This window comes from Theropithecus gelada, chromosome 17, assembly GCF_003255815.1.
Source record: "Theropithecus gelada isolate Dixy chromosome 17, Tgel_1.0, whole genome shotgun sequence".
Taxonomy (NCBI): Eukaryota; Metazoa; Chordata; class Mammalia; order Primates; family Cercopithecidae; genus Theropithecus; species Theropithecus gelada.
Window position 1 is genome coordinate 47,965,966 of NC_037685.1, and position 17,042 is coordinate 47,983,007.

The window sequence follows — 17,042 nt, forward strand, 5'->3', positions numbered from 1 at the left end:
ACTCCAGCCTGGGCAACAAGAGTGAAACTCCATCTCAAAAAAAAAAAACAAAAAACAAAAACCTTTTAAAATGTATTGTTTTGAAATGAAGTAAGAATCAAATGGATTTTTAGCTTTATATCTGTGTTTATAAGATACATGTATTAATGCATTACTTCTATAGTTACAGATAATTTTTAAAATTTGAAACTACTACGTAAATATAATTTCAGCATAGAATACTGCATAGGGTCAAATTAACTATTTTAAACATTTGTGAAAAAGCTGTAAGTCACACGGCATTTTGCACCAAAGCATTTTTGTTTTCCAATATATAATTTCTGTTATGTCTTTTATACCACTAGCCTGTACTTCTCAAAGGAATCTTGTGCCTTCTTTCATATAATTTGAACTGGTCACCACAAGTTTTGGCAAACTCATGCATGTTGCTGTTTCCTTAACATACTCAAAATTGCTACTTTTACATAATGTGGTTTGATTTTGAAGAAAGGAAAATCAAGATGTAGTGGTGGCTAGAAGGCAATCTTTCACGTTGGTGGCTTCTTATGTTTACAGTGAAATGATATATTTTAAAAACATGGTGGACTAGTCAGAGCCACGTCCTTATTTGCAAAGTGGGATTTATGTAACTTGTTTGCAAAAAGGAATGGAAGTGTTTTGAAGTGATCTGAATAGGACCTGCATGACTAACTTCTAGTGCTGTTTTCTGTCTCAGCAGATAAAAGTTTTCTTTATGAAACCAAGAGTTCATGGATTACTTCACTATGGAAAAATATCCAAATAGTTTGAATTAACTCATAGTTTGAAAACAAGTTAAATTAAGCCAGTAGTTATTAGCCATCTGCTATTTGTTTTATTATTGTTATTATTCAGGTATTTTACTTATCTAAATATATGCATTTTAAATTCAGGGCTATCTTAAGGTAACTTGGAAAGGATCCCTCTGGAACTGTGTACGGTTAATCAGACTATTAGCCTGAATTTCTCCAAGCCACAGAAAAGTGACTGGACACCAGTTGGGCCCATGTGGAACATGCTTGTTTTTCGTGTTATGTCATTTATGTAAAATGAAAACCTTTGAAGCTAATTCTAAGTGGAAAAATAAGTGGTATAATCTGATTTTCACACATTTTATATGCATCAACTGGTTATAGGATGATTTCTTCTGTGTAGTTATTTGAATGCTATATTCATTTTAAAGCCATCTGGAGGGATGACGAATGAAGAAACAAATCTGTCAGAGTCGGTCCATGTGATACCAGGGGTGCTGCTTCGGAACACACAGCACCCGGAGAGTCGAGGGGGGACTGCACGGATGTGGCTCTGTGCAGAAAGTCTTTCCCGGTGGTACTTTTCACTGTGCAAGCAGATGTCGAGAACTTTGGGGTGAAAGAAGTTTTGTGAGCAGGCAAAGAAGAGTGGCCTGTGTGTCTCCTTTGAGGCAGGAACTTGTGATATCTGTTACTGGAAATTGTGGAAGGAGAAGTTGAGCTCTTAACCTTAGAGATGACATATCATCTATGATTTTAAGGATGAGGAGTCAGACACATAGATCCTTCTGGTGGCTTACTCAAGATTATACAGACAGGAAGAAAGAAACAAAATTAGAACATCAACTTCGTCCCAAGTACCGGCATGATACGATACTTACTCTTGTGTGTGTGCATGCGTGGATGTGAAAGAGACAGAGAGAGAGGCTCTTAAAGAAATAACAAAGGATACTCACAAAAAACATACTCCAAATTGTAATGAGATATACTTTTCCTATTTGTGTTTACTCATGAACAAAGAAATTCACAATCTTTTTTTTATCATCGTCTTCTAATGTAATGTTTATGGAATAGTCTAGATTTTGTTACCTAAATAGTTTGAAATAAGTCATAGTTTGAAAACGAGTTAAATTAAGTTATGATCTTTGAAGGATTTGCTCATATATTACTAAGAATTGCACCATTAACATTTTACCATAACATTACATAAAATCAGTGGGTGAAGGTTTTATTATTTCATTAATCTGCAATAGTACAGTAGAGAAAATAAAATAGAAGAGCAAGGAACTGTTAAAGTTTTAACTACCCCCACTTTTTTTACATTCTCTGTGATGAGACAATTGTATTAGGGCCCTAGGTTCTTATTAGTACGATAAATTAATGGTTTATAACCTTTGTTTTACTACTCAGGGAGCACTCCATAAATCAACTATAAGTACAAGCTAGAAAATAGCCTATAAAATGATTCTTTCTTTTGTATCCTTTCTCCTTCTCTGGAATTATAAGTGTTGAAAATAATAAGCATTAGGAACCTAAGAGTACACCTTGAAACGATGTACATTCTATTGGCAATCACCATAGATATTATATTATATGTGTGTGTGTCTGTGTGTATTTCCTTTCTTCTTTTGTGCCAAACACATGCATACACACACGCCATATACATATATGGAACATTTTTGTTATAAAAGTAGTATGTATCCTTGATAAGAAGTTTGAAAAATAGAAAAAAAACTGAGGAAGAAAATACAGTCTACCAGAATTGAACTACCTAAAGATAACTACTGAAAATATTTGGTGCGTCGTCATTCACTTCGTTTTTAAAAATCCTGCATGTATTTGATCCTTACTCAATGTGTCTTTCTCCCTTTCCACACTTAACTTTCTGAGGACAGGTGTCATGTAACCATGTTCTTTTGTATTTTTGTTTGCGTGCGCGTGTGTGTGCACATGTGCATGTGCGTGCGTGTGCGTGTGTGTGCGTGTGTGTGTACATGTGTGTGTTTCACTATGACATCTCTTACAGGGTGTGGCACATAGTGTGTATACAACTTGTGTTTGTTGAATGAATGAACCTCCTACCGATGACCACATCTTCCCTTTGCATATGAAGGTATCTGCAGTAAGTTTGGGTGACATGTGTGATAGTTTCTGCCTTTAGAGTAAGTTTACATTTTTTCACTCAGCTTCATTATGCATGAAGAGTAATATCTTAGGGTACTATCTGGCGCTAATTGCTGATTAAAACTGACTTGTCCTATGCCTAATCCAACTTTGATCTCTTAGAAATCCATCTGTTTTCCTCTGCTTCAAGTTTATTGATTGACTTGATTCAACAAGCATTTATTGATCACCTTGTGAGTTCCCCAAATTAGGCAAGGCAATTGCGATGGCTTACAGTCTGCTGGGGGAGAAACAGTCAGCTTTAAACTAATAAATCACAGATTAGGATCCAGGTGCAAAAAGAGCAAAAGGGACACTGCAGTAGTGAACTAGAGGGTTCCTGACCTAACAGGGCAGTTGCCATGCAGGGAATTTCTGGGACGGTCACATGTAGGCCCAGATCTGAAGGGTGAGAAGGAGCTGGGGACATGCTGAGGCAGGACCAAGGGTCCCAGGGTGAGTGTGCTGAGCTCCTGAGGTGAGGACCTCCTGGAAGAACCAACAGGAGAGCAGGAGGGCTGGAGAGAGAACCAGGTGAAAATGGCAGACAGGGATGCTACAAAGTCGTGTTTCTCAACCTTTGTGTTTTCATTATTGCCCCACGAAGGAGAAAAATTGAGAGAATTAATAAATAATTTAGTTCTGGGGAGGCAAAAATAACTTTGCTATTACAACAGTTTCTGACCTTCAAAGCTCAGTCCTGCTGGATAATATGAGGCCCCTAACAACTACTGAAAGAAGGGCGTTTGTGCCTGTGCCTACTGAGAGATCCAACTCCATCTCTTCTATGTCAATACAAATTTCCCCAACTTCAAGATTATTTAGTCATTCGATAGGCATTTACTGAGCACCTATTATATGCCAGAAGCCTTATAATTGCTAACACGTTTTTCTTCTCAAGAACCGGTTGCACCGACTAGACAGGATCACCACAAGGAGAAGGTGTGCTTGGAGCTGACTGGGTCAGAACCAGTGGTACCTTGTGTGTCAAAGTGCAGCATTCTATTTTAGGTTCAAGGCAGGCTACTGATAAATTTTAGAGAGGGTAGGAACATGACCTGATTTATGCTTTAAATGTAAAAAAAAAAAAAAAAAAAGTGTTATTAGAGAGCAAGAACAGAGCCGGGAAACAAGTTCCCAAGCCAATGTGGCGACTCACGCAAGAGACAGCCATTATGGATGGGACAAGGGAGGAAGCCGAGAACATGATGGGAGGGGAGAGGACCTCACTGTGGCAACAGTGAAGGTGCTCGTTAAGTTATATTGACTTGAAGAGTGGAATCTCATTTAAAACCAAAATATTCATGTAGATCGGGAATGTACTCAAGTTCTTTTTAAAAATGAACTTGCTCCATAAAATATGTTTGGAGCTCTAGATGATGGAAAAGACTCAGCTCTTTAGGGCTGAAAACAGAAGACCATTCACAAAATTAAATGGGATTCTCAAAGCAAACATGAGCACACCACAGGACAGACATATGGGGAATTAGGAAACCAATGCCAGAACTTTTGAATATCTACCAATATTCCTAAAGATGAACTACATAAGATCAGATGTGCAGGATAAAAAAAAAACATGGTATCATGGTTTTAGAAGAAAAGCACACATCAAAATATATAAATGCCATCAATTTGGCAGACGACGGTAGGACAAGGGCTCCCATACCCCAAGGAGTGCCAAAGGCCATGACCATGTTTGTGCTGCTGTTTGGCCATTTATGACATACAGTCCCATGGGGCAAACCATTATTGACATGATTTAGGCCATTTTGAAAAGAAACATCAAATGTGTGCTCTGACTGAATACGTTAACTTATCAAATACACTTTCCTCTGTGCTTTTGAAGCTAATTGCCTTTGTTTGGGTGTGGCTTTGGTTTGCTTTTTCACAATATGTCTCTTTGGGAAAAGTGATTTTTTTTTAAGCACTCTTGACCATGTCAATATGATTTCCATAATGAAATAACATATAGAATTACATAGTGAGTCATTCACTAGTAAGCTCAAAATAGTAGCTTTTATTCATCACTGCCTGCTGTGTAGGTCATACTGTTCTAGGTAAGAATAATTAATTTTTCTTAAACTATAATTATATGTAATTCAAGCCAAACCACCTTCTTCAAACACCAGAAGATGCAGTGCTCTATTAGATGTGTGTGGCTGTAATTATCTTTTCTGTGTTGAAGTTAAACTTCAAGAATAGTCTATTTATAACAAAGAGAACATGTATTTTCATATAAATGTATCCTTTGAGAACATTTAAAAGTACATTCAGACATTCAGAGCCAGGCTGAACATTAGAATTTTTCTATTTAGTAGCTTTTCAAAGCAACCATGAAAGTGTAGAATGTGGAGGTATTAATAGTAAAATATTCACACACGAAAAAGTAATGGTCATTCTTAGAAATTTAATGAATGAAATGGGGGAAATGTGAATTCAGCCTGGAGAGGATGCATTTAGTTCAATGGTTTCCTTATTGAGCTTGTTGAAAAGGTAGACAGTATTTCACTCATCCTTGTGGTCCCAGCATCTGTACCCTGCTGGTATGAAGAAGGTGCTTGGCAACATTTGATTTATGAATGGATACATGAATGAATGATTGAAGGTGAATGAATGAATGAACTAATGAGTGAATGGATGTTCAGAGCAGACAGATGGTAGGATGATGGATGAATAAATGTGAGAAAAGGATCATCAGGAAAAATATAAATATAATGCAACTGAGTGTTATGAGAAATGATATTGATCCAGGAATGAATTATAGGTAAAGACCTGTTCATGGCACACATGTAGAAATGTTGGGATTTTGAGATTTCTTTCCCTTGGAAGAGATGACCTGGTAGGCACAGAAATGGTATCGCATAGCAAAAATAGAACAGGGTTGTGAAGGAGCACAATGACATTCTGAGATCAGCAGGAAGGAAAGCAAATCTGAGGGGAGAACTCTGCAGACATCAGAACACTGAAAAGATTGTGTTGTTCGTATCGCAATCAATAAAGCTATTCTTAACAAACTGGGAACAGATTTACATTGCTGGGCACTTTAAAAAATACTAGGGCATTTTTCCAGAATACTGATATGTGAAAGATGTGACTACTTTTGATGCAACTACGACAGTACATATCCTTTGAAAAAACTGAAAGTATTTACTAGACTAGGGCTGTTTTTAGAGCAAGGGGGTTAACATTTTTCAAGATTAATTTTGTATGAAAATACAGCATTTTAATTGCAGAAAAGAAGCTAGCATTCACAATAAGACCTTTCTCATTAAAATGTAATATACATTAATAAAATAGTCCAATGATTTTAGACTTAGAAATAAAGGGATAGCATCTAACCCAACACTGACAACCGTAATGATATCATTCAGTGAAAACTGCATTCATGAGAATGCTATGGGCCCTGTACAATGTATAAAGACAGTAATGATGTCATTCAGTGAAAACTCCATTCATAAGAATGCTGTGGGCCCTGCACAATATATATAAAGAAGGTTCACATTGGTTTTGCGCTTCAGGAGAGTGTACAGGAAGCTAAAATAATAGTAAATAGCATCTCTTTTAGAGAAATAAAAAAGGATTAGCTCATATTATGGAGGGCTTTATAGGCAACATAAAATCATTGAAGTTTCTAGAAGACTAATAAATTGAAGTCAATGTGCAAGGTGAATTAAAAAGCAGATAAAGGAGAGATGATGAGTTAAATTCTAGATTTTAGTCTGTAATAATCCTATATCAGAGGTGATGGCACTAGAAATATGAAACTTAGCATCTTTGTTTCTTTAATCCTATTAGGTGTATTTTAATAAAATACATCAAATAGTTTAAATAAGTTGAAAATGTTAAGATTTAATTTTTGATGGCCGGGCACGGTGGCTAATGTCTGTAATCCTAGCACTTTGGGAGGCCGAGGTGGGTGGATCACCTGGGATCAGGAGTTCGAGACCAGCCTGACCAACATAGAGAAACCCCATTTCCACTAAAATTACAAAACTAGCCAGGCATGGTGGCGCATGCCTGTAATCCCAGCTACTCAGTAGGCTGAGGCAGGAGAATCGCTTGAACCTGGGAGGTGGAGGTTGCAGTGATCCGAGATCATGCCATTGCACTCCAGCCTGGGTGAAACTCCGCAAAAAAAAAAATAATAATAATAATTAAATTTTTGTAGACAAATGAAATTTTAAATATCTGAGGTTATGTTATAGCAAGTGCTTATTAAAATCATTTTTTAAAATTCTGCCTTTTCCATTGTACACGTCCATTTAGTTTCATTTCCTTCACCTTAATACATGTGAATTATGAACTTTATACTTTTCCAACATTATCTGAGTTTATAAAGATCTCACAGTTAAGTTGAATAGTCAGACGGTACATAAATAAGAAGAAAACCAGGACTCCAGTCCTACTGTAGAGATGTATACAAGGTACATTAGTGACATGGATGTACTATTGTAATTGATTTATTATTATAAGGTACACACCAAACAGGAGAAAAATGAATTCCCACTTTGGATCAGAAAGCAATATGATATAGCTGGAGAATAAGTAAGCTTGAATGTATTGAATAAGTTCTAGAAGCCTACTATACAACATCGCACCGCTATTTAACAACACTGCATTATATGCTTAAAATTTTGTTAAGACGGTAGATATCAGGCTAAGTGTACTTACCACAAATTTTAGAGAGAAGGTGAGGGAGGCAGGGATGGAGAGAGGGAAGAAGGAAAGGAGGAAGGAAGGAAAGAAGGAAGGAATAGAGGGAGGAGGAAGGGAGGGAGGAGACTAAAAGTGTGATACAATAGAAAACTCTAATAAACCTTTTAAAGGCATTTGAACATCATCCTGAAAATCATTACAGGCCACTAACTAATTTTAGACAAGAAAGTAACATAATGAGATTGATGTTTAGAAAGATCACTCTGAATATAGTTTAAAAAAATGGATGCTTATAGACCCATGATAATTTATGGAGCTACTGAAATTATTCATAAAAGTAATCAGTAAGTGGGTTCTAGAAACCTCAACAGAACTTATGACTAAATGGGGCCTGGGGGAAAAGCTGTAAGCAAACTTAGGTGATGCTTGGGGTTCTGGCTTGGGTGATGAGGTGATGATGACTCCTTTGGCCTAGAAAGGCAAGAGTGGGTAGGGATGGATGAGATGGGAAAGTGTGTGAGAAATGACCTGTGGAAATCTCTAGGGCTTGAGGTGCTCAGGGAATACCCAGGTAGATGGTTCTTTTGATCACTGAGCTAGAAAATACAGGACAAGAGGGAAACATACGAGTGAGGCTAGGGTGCCCATGAAACATTGACATAAATGTGTGCGCAATGAGATGGGCTCCATAGGTCTGGACTCGGTGATAAGATGAGCTCTCATGAGCAGTCTACAGTGAAAGCTTTTGGAATAATGAACTTACCAGGAAGATGATGAAAAGTAAGAGGAGAATTCAGCAGAGAATTCTGAGGATAGCTAACTTTTCATTGGGAAGCAGCAACGTAGCAGCTTCAGACAAACATTGGAACAGAGATGACAGACACAGAGCAGGGGACCAGGTGAGCTTGTCAGAGAAGTCAAGCTTCAAGAAAAGAGAGTGACCCAGGGTCTCACCACTGAAAACGTGGTCCACAGACTAACGTCACCGACATCATTTAGGAATGTGTTAGAAATGCAGAATGAATCACTGGCCCCATCCCAACCTACTGGATCAGAATTTACATTTTGACAAGATCTCCAAGTGATTAATACACATGTTTCAGTTTGAGACTTTATAGGGTCAAGGGTATGTGTTTCTTTTAGTCTGGAGCCTGGAGAGCTCCGATTCATCTTACCTCTGGCACTAACTTTCTGTATGGACTGTGTGAGTGTCATATGTCCTCTCTAAGACATATCTTTTTCTCTTGAAAACTGAAGAGGTTGATCGAGATGATTTCTAAGATCTAACTAGAACAGTGTGGGTTATGGACACTCAGTTCCTTTGCCCCTCCTTTGTAGATGATGAATCCTACTAGTATCATCTGTTGTAGACATCACAAGTGCACATTTCCTTAGAGGAAATTGTACTATTATTTCAAAATAAATGTTATCCAATTTTCTATGTCTCCATAAGTAACTGAAGTGTTTTTTGTTGTTTTAATTGGCATGTCCTTCTGTCAAAGCAGAACCATGTGACCTGAGCTTTCTCCTTTACTTTACCTGCATGGGAAACAATTACTGATTGTATTTTTCAGCAGCAGTAAATGAGTAAACTAAATTAAGTCACACATAGAATACAAATAATATATGCTTCTTCAACTCCCAAAGAATTCATAGATATAACGAAATGAGAGGCGTCACTATTTTTCTAAACTATCAATATGTAAGAATAGTTCTACATTAGATGTTTTCCTCAATTTCATTAATACAGAGAGAAATGTGCATCGCAGAAAAATATCAAAGGATAATAGCTGTATTTTTTCTTTGTAAATGCTGTTCCAAAAGTACTGCCAGAAACACTCAGCACTCCTAAAAATTGTCTTTAAAAAAAAAAAAGCGCTCTACAGGTTCCCTTGAAGTCTCTACTAACACAGCTTCCGTGCCACCTACACTCTAGCACAAGCACCGTTCCAGCATTTGTCTGTACCTCCACAGCCTACACCTCTCAAAAAAAAAAAAAAAAAAACACACACACACACACACCTAAAAATTGTAGCAGTAATTGGAGCTTTGGAAGTCATCAATGACAATTTTGTTTAATCTTTTAAAATCTGTCACTTAAAAAGAAAAAAAAACCTAATGGTTTTCTAATAAAAATAGCGATGACTGTAATTCACAGATGGTTTACTTTTACAGGAGTCAGAATGACATTAACATTTTAATCTCAGCTGGGAACACTCTGCATCTAGCAGTGCACAGGGAGAGGGTTCAGTTGAAGAACATTTTAACCTCTCCTTTTCTCTGCTTACTGAGAAACATTCTTTGATGTGAGAATACCACCAAAATGAAAAATGTAGGTGATCTGAACCTTTGGTCTAATTTTAATGAATCTTAATTTATTGGATTTGGTATAACACTGTAAGACTGATTATACAGTAACATTCATTCCATAGGAAAAAAACAAAAATGGTCAATAATTTTCTTTTGGTCAATATCATTAATAAACAGTGTGAATCCATGAAAATTCAGAATATATGTGATCTTATCTGTGTTTCCCTGCTAAAGAAGGATTCTTAAATTTGTATCTTCATTAATCCGTAGCATCAGTGAAAGTAGAGAACTATAAAGACTACATTCAGAATGGTTTCTGGGGAAGAACTCCAAAATACTACTTAACTGCTAATTTCATTGTTTTCAGAAAGAGTAAACATTTACTACAAGTATAGCATCTCAAAAAAAAAAAAAGTACAGTCAAACAAATGCTAAAACATCCAATGAGTATCTACAAATGTTGCCAAACCATAAATAAATTATATAATACAAAACTACATGAAATAAAATAGTCCGTTGGATACCCATAAAATATGCCCAAGTAGTTGATGGAAGAATTTTTTTACAAAATAATCTGAATGAATGTAATAGCAGCAAGCACAATACCCAGCCATTGCAACAAAGTCTTTAGCCATGTCTTGATAGGATGCTTGTATTGTGACTTCAGATCTCCAACCTCCACCGAGCGAATCTGAAGCCCAGAAGCCCTTTGTAACTTACAAAGCCCTTGGTTGTACCTCAGCAGTGCAGATTTGCACAGGCATCACTACATCAAACACCCACCAGGGGTTCGGAGAGCAGGTCCACCCTTCCAACTCCTACCATTGCACATGTCTGCCTTCCTCTCATTTGTGCTTCGATTGCCAACCCTGCTTCTTCCCAGCCATTATCCCAATCCATGGCTCCCAGAAAGAAGTCCTTTTCTCCACTTCCAAAACTGACCTGACATGCAGTGAAACCGTCAATCCACTTCTCAACTAACCACCATCAAGAGCTTCATGAAATCCCTAGTGTATTCCAAGAAAAGTTCACTTCAACCTCTGTGTCTACTCTTCCTGTAATTTAACTTCCATATCTAAACCAAAACTGTCTATTTCCTGAATATACTGTATCCTGAGTTTCCCCTTTTCCCCACTTCCTTTGTATGAGAGGAGGAGGAGGCAACAGGGTCAGCTAGCTCCTGGTCCCCCAGCTTATGGCTGCAGCTAGCCATGGGTTGAGATAATGAGGATAATGGCTGGGAGGGAGCAGGGTTGGCAACTGAAGGACAAATGAGAGGAAGGCAGACACTTGCAATGGTAGGAGTTGGAAGGGCGGACCTGTTCTCCAGTCCCCTGGTGGGTTTTTGATGTAGTGATGGCTATGCAGATCTGCACTGCTGAGGTACAACCAAGGGTTTTGTAAGTTACAAGGGGCTTCTGGGCTTCAGATTCACTCCATGGAGGTTGGAGATCTGGTGTCACAATACAAACTGGTAGGCCAGTTTCACCCCATGTTTCTTTTTCCTTTTATTTCCTCCGTGACTTATTCTATCACCTGCCACCTTCTGTGACTTACTTCTGGATTGTTGAATGACTCTAGGATCTGACTGAAGTTTTCATTTTCCATCTTACCTCATTTTCACCCTAGAAGCTATCATCCGTCTCTGTGACTCACTTTATGCAAGGGCTTCACAATTCTTTATCTTCTGTTCTTTTTTTCTGATCTGAATTCATCCTGCCCACATCCCTGCCACTTGTGCATTTCAAGAATATGTGTCCATATTCTTCAGGAGATGCAAATATATATATATATATATATATATTTATATAAAATGGTAAATATATACAAAGCACTATAATAGGATAAATAATCATTTATAGGATGCTCTGGGAACACAAATAGAAGGTGTCAAAGCCCTAAAGGAAATGGAAAGGTGGATATAAAAATTCTAGTAATGGAGATGAGGTTTGATTTCAGTTGTAAAGGATACAGAGGAGTTGGTCAACAGGGAAGCAGCAGTTGCAGAATCTTCCAAACCTAAATGATTAATTGGAGTATTTTTCCCTCCCTTGCCAATGACCAGCTCAACAATCTATTCTTAGACAGTTTTCAGGATTCAAGACAAATTTCAAAAAAATATTTTTATAAAATTTAGATCTGGTCCTCTTAACATTTCCCAGCATATCCAAATTGCTCATGGGAGAATTTCCATGTTTTTCCTATAGTCCTCTTCATGATGTAGCCAGCAATTACAGGTGTAGCCTCTTCCCTCATCCGTGTCCACATAACTGTACCTTCAGATGGTTTATCTTCTGGTTCTTGTCCTTCACATGCTAGTTTCTCTGTCTCACACCCACCATCTCAAGATGCCCTGGGAAATTCCTGCTTATCCCTCAAGACAAAATGGCTTAGAAAACATGCTTCTCACTGAACCCTGCCTGATCACACCTTGATCACTCTCTTTTCTTGAAAGCTGTTTCTTGGACATAACTCTCTGTCCTGAGCATGGACAATTGCCACAATCTGCTCACTGCTGACCTTCCCCAGTACACTATGAGCTCCACGAGGATGGAGGCCTCCTTTGTATCCCCAAATCTAGCACAATGCTCAAGATAAACCTCCTTTGGGTTTTGGAATGGCTGTTAGAAATGCCACTGTAAGAGGACATACTCATTTTTTCCACCTCCCCTCCTGCTCAGGGTCTCCACTGAATTAAGAGAGGGGAACTAGAATCCTGTTCTCCTGTTTCCATTCCACAGGTCTTTTAGGCATGTTGCTCTCCTTCCGTATGTTAATTCCCCTAATGATCATTATTGATCCCATCCATTGTGGAGTATCACCAGCCATCATTCCTTTGGAGTTCTGTTTTGGAACCCAGGTTTGGATGAAGTTTGTCTTTGGGAGTTATTCTCCCACAATGAGTTACATCCCACAATCAATGATGAACAGAGAGGTGACATGCTCCCTCCTTTCCAATGCCTGTCTCACAGATTTGTTCTGCAGAGCTCACAGACAGGACCAACTGTTCTTCCTGTCGACTGCCAAAATAAGTCAGCAGTTGGGAAGGAGAAAAAAAAAAAAGACTATGAATTATGGAAAATAACTGGGAAGATAAAATGGCAATACAATGAAAAAAAAAAAAAGTAACAATCTCAGTAGCCACCCACTCATGTTACTGTCTCAAATTTCAACCAACTAAAAGAAACTAAACTAAATGAAGAAGAACATCTAGTCAGCCAGAAGGCTCTGAAGTAGACCAGTAGTTAAGAGTTTTTCCCGTTGATCTAACTAATTAGCCTGACTCTCATAATGCAGAATTCAGCCAAAATCTTCGGCAAAACTGTTTTATTAAGACAGCAGATCATGTAAGGGAAGAGTTAGGTGGAAAGGGGTGAAGTGACAAGGCGTGTTTGGAATAAGCTCCATTTTCATATGAAATAGCTCATAAAACATCTCTGGCCAACCATTCTGAAGACAAGGCTGACCTACAAACCTTTCCCATACCTCATGGTGTGTACGCACATGCCAGCTTCTGGTGACACTGTGATGTATGGCATAGGCTAGGGGGGTGTTATCATTTTAATGTCCCCAGTTCATGCTTGGGAGCACACATGTTAGACTTCTCACTTTAATGGTGTTTGTCTCAAGTGCTAAGAATATGATTATAAACTTATTGCAAGTAATACTTTCCCTTTATCTAACCGAATACCATCTCAGAGCTTCCTTGGCACACCACATTCGGATTCACCAGGCTCTCCTGCAATTACTTGTGTCTGCTTCTCCTAAGAGACTATGAGTGCCTTCTATGTGAGGGGTATTCCTCACACCTACCTCAGTTCTGTGAATTCTTCAAATAAGCACAACACACAAGAGAATTACTTTAAAAGTGTATGAATGTGGCTTACAGTTTTGTGTTAAGAATTTTCTTTGGCAGCTGTCTTCATCGATATCAGTACGTTTGGATAAGTTCTCATGCCACTAGAGCTTGTCATAGAAACTGATTTCATGTCATGCTAAAATTTCTTTTTAAAAATTCTGGAAAAGTATGTTCATCCCATAACTACTGTTTGTGCAAACATCCAGAAGATTGTTGCTCAAAGATGACTTTCTCATCTTTCTTGAGACTTTTAAACTTTAGTTCTGAAGTTCTATAATTGCAATTGTACAAACATTTGATTTATAATCATATGTGGCATAGTGGGAAAAATTATAGAAATAAAACAATTTTATGCGTCGGCTTTATGTTTCATTTTGGTCTTTTGAGTGTTTGTTTTTCTTTTTGTAAACTCAAAACTCAAACTCCCTGCTATGAAAAGAGGAAGGAAAGATGAGGGTCTAGCTCTACAATGGGAGAATCCATTCATGGGGATGGTCTTCTCTTCTGACTGATAGTCAAGGCCAGTGTTTCTCTTTTGCACCACATGGTACAACCCACATCAGTAGTGTGTAACCATTTGCAAACAATGTGGCACATGCAGAAAACATACTTATGACAACAAAGCCTTTGGGATTTTGATTAAATGTAATAGTGTTTGAGCATCAGAGACATGTACTCTAATTTTCTTAGTTTGTTTCTTCTAATCCTCTGCTGGAAAAATCTTTTGTCTGATTATTTTTCCATCATCATTTTGGTATCTTCATGCTATTAAATGTTTCCCTGCTGTTTGCGTTTTAGATGGGAGTCCGAAAAGTGTTTCTAAAATACTGGCATGCTGACCAACTCAATGACTTGTGCCTACAGTTGCAGAGAAAAATTATAACCTGCCAAAAAGGTAACATTTATATGCCAACATTTCCGAACATCTTTGAGTTGTGAAATGCAAACTCTTTTAGTGCATCCCTAGGTTTAAATGTCAATGGGGTCTGCACCCTAATGGCCACTGTATTCCATTCCTGGATGCTATCTTCAGGCAAATAGTTTTTGGGTGTTTAGGAAGCATCGAGGTTTAGTTTGCTATGCAACTGTCTCAAAATCAACATTTGCAGACATTGGTCATGTTTTAATTAGACATCCTTTTGTACAAAATTTTATATTGAATTTCCCTAAAGTACAGTTTGGAAGAGGGAATATACATCTCTTACTATTTATGCATCCATTACCCTGCAAATACTCAGGCTTTTAAATTCTTTCCAAAAGCACAGGACAGTGAGAATGTAACATTGACTGTGCAGCAGGGAAAACGTCTCCCCTGGCATGTGGGTGCAGCTATGGCACCAAATTCCTGTGTCATTTCAGTAGCGCCACAGGGACACCAGAGTTTGGAGAACTGGAACAAGCCGATGAACCAAACAACATTTTCTGTAATTCTACATGTGCCTTGGAAAAAGTATTGACTTTTTTTTCCCTTTATGAAGTGACAGTAATATTTGGAGTGCTATCTTTGAAAGCAGATAGTATCTATTCATTTTAACTTTAGAAGAGATTCCATTTGGAATTGTTTTTTCTATCAAAATCCAAGTGACTATTGAAAATGGGTACATTTTTAAAAACATAACTATGCTTCACATAAGATGTACATGTGTAATAGATTTTTAATTTGCTTAATAGCTTATATATATATTTATATATATTATATATAATTTTATATATATATATATTCCTGAAAGAATAATAAAAGAGGGAGAAATGATCTATATGCTAGCTTTTAGTAAGATATAGTGAACTCAATTCTAATATATTTGAAACTGTTACTCTAACAAGGAAACCTAATAGGATCCCCAGATCACTTTTATTCTTCTCAAGCCTCTGTCCACTTTTTCTGTGGGATTCATTCAGGTATGCCCCTGTGTGAATCTCCAATGGGTCTTTTCATTTTCTGATAATAAAAAGTCACCTGTAATCCCAGTTACTCAGGAGGCTGAGGCAGGAGGATCCCTTGAGTCCAGGAGTTCAAGACCAGCCTGGGCAACATAGTGAGACCCCCATCTCTCAAAAAATTTCCCAAGCATGGTGGGACGCAACAATAGTCCCAGTTACTCAGAAGACTGAAGTGAAGAATTCCTTGAGGTCAGGAGTTCCAGGCTGCAGTGAGCTTTTTCTACCACTGCACACCAACCTGGGTGCCAGAGTGAGATCCCACCTCTAAAAGAAAAAAAAAATCAAAATTAGAAAAAAATAAATAAGAAGCCCTGTTACATGCTAGTCTCTGTTCAGATTTTAACACATCCAGCTCAAATAGTGATCAAAATTCAGAACTTCATTCTAAGTTAAAACATCCTTCTTGGCTGTTGCAGGCCTGTCCCATCCTTACTGGACGTGGGACTGATCCCTACCTACTCAGGTTGCCTCGGGGTCTCCCAGGGTTAATGAGGAGGGGAAGAAGTAAGGAGGTGTCTTCTGAGGAAGATAAAAAGTCTTCTAAAGATAAAAAGACATGCTTCTGGCAAGTCTTCTGATGACACAGGTGTACTCTGGCACTGGTCTCCTCCAGCTGGGGCAGACTTCAACAGCTTTCCACATATTCCGGAGCACTTCAGGGACTTCCTTCTCTAACTGGCAACATCCTCCTTTGGCCGGTCATTTGCAAGTCACCCCTCAACCCCTGGGCACCTTGCAGACCCTCTGTTGGAGTCTCATTGTTCTCTCTGTACACGTTCTTTGTGAAAACCACATCCTTGTGAAAACTGCAGCCGTGGCCTCTGAGATATCACAGTGCACAGTGGCTCCCAACCCCAAGGAGCCACATGCCGAGATCTCTGGGTGGCCTCCTGAAGCCACTTTCACCAGGCTGAGGCAAGGGGGAGTCTTGGACAAGAGAGGGCCAACTGCCACCTCTTGGTAAAGGAGGCATCTTCTTTCTAGTGTGTGATGACCTGGCCTTCTTAACATCAACCTTCATCAGCGCAGGGGAGAGGGCAGGCCACAGGTCTGTTTTGGATCTCCCCCTTGCAAGTCCTATTTGCACGTTTGGCCCTGCCCCAACCCACGTTTCCCTGGAACACCAGTGGCACCAACTTCACCAGGGATCTGGCTAGCAAAGCAATGCCTCAGGCCCCACCCAGGACCTATGGCATCCAGAGCTTTATCTGCAGCCTCAGCTGAAACTGGGACAGGGAGAGTCTCATTTAATATAATGCTAAAGACAGAACAGGGTATCACAAATTCTCCTGAAAACTTCCCTTAAATATAATAAGAAGAAGTTTTGCCCCATTAGAAATTTC

At 38.5% G+C, this 17,042-nt stretch overlaps 1 protein-coding gene across 3 annotated transcripts in view; it reads left to right on the forward strand.

The window, feature by feature from the left end:
• Positions 1–17,042, forward strand: part of MYO16 (myosin XVI) — a 702,327-nt gene that overhangs the window by 596,502 nt on the left and 88,783 nt on the right. For all 3 annotated transcript variants that reach the window (XM_025364355.1, XM_025364354.1, XM_025364353.1), the window contains exon 29: positions 14,557–14,653. In XM_025364355.1, coding sequence (XP_025220140.1) covers positions 14,557–14,653 — 97 coding nt within the window. The remainder of the gene's footprint in view (positions 1–14,556; positions 14,654–17,042) is intronic.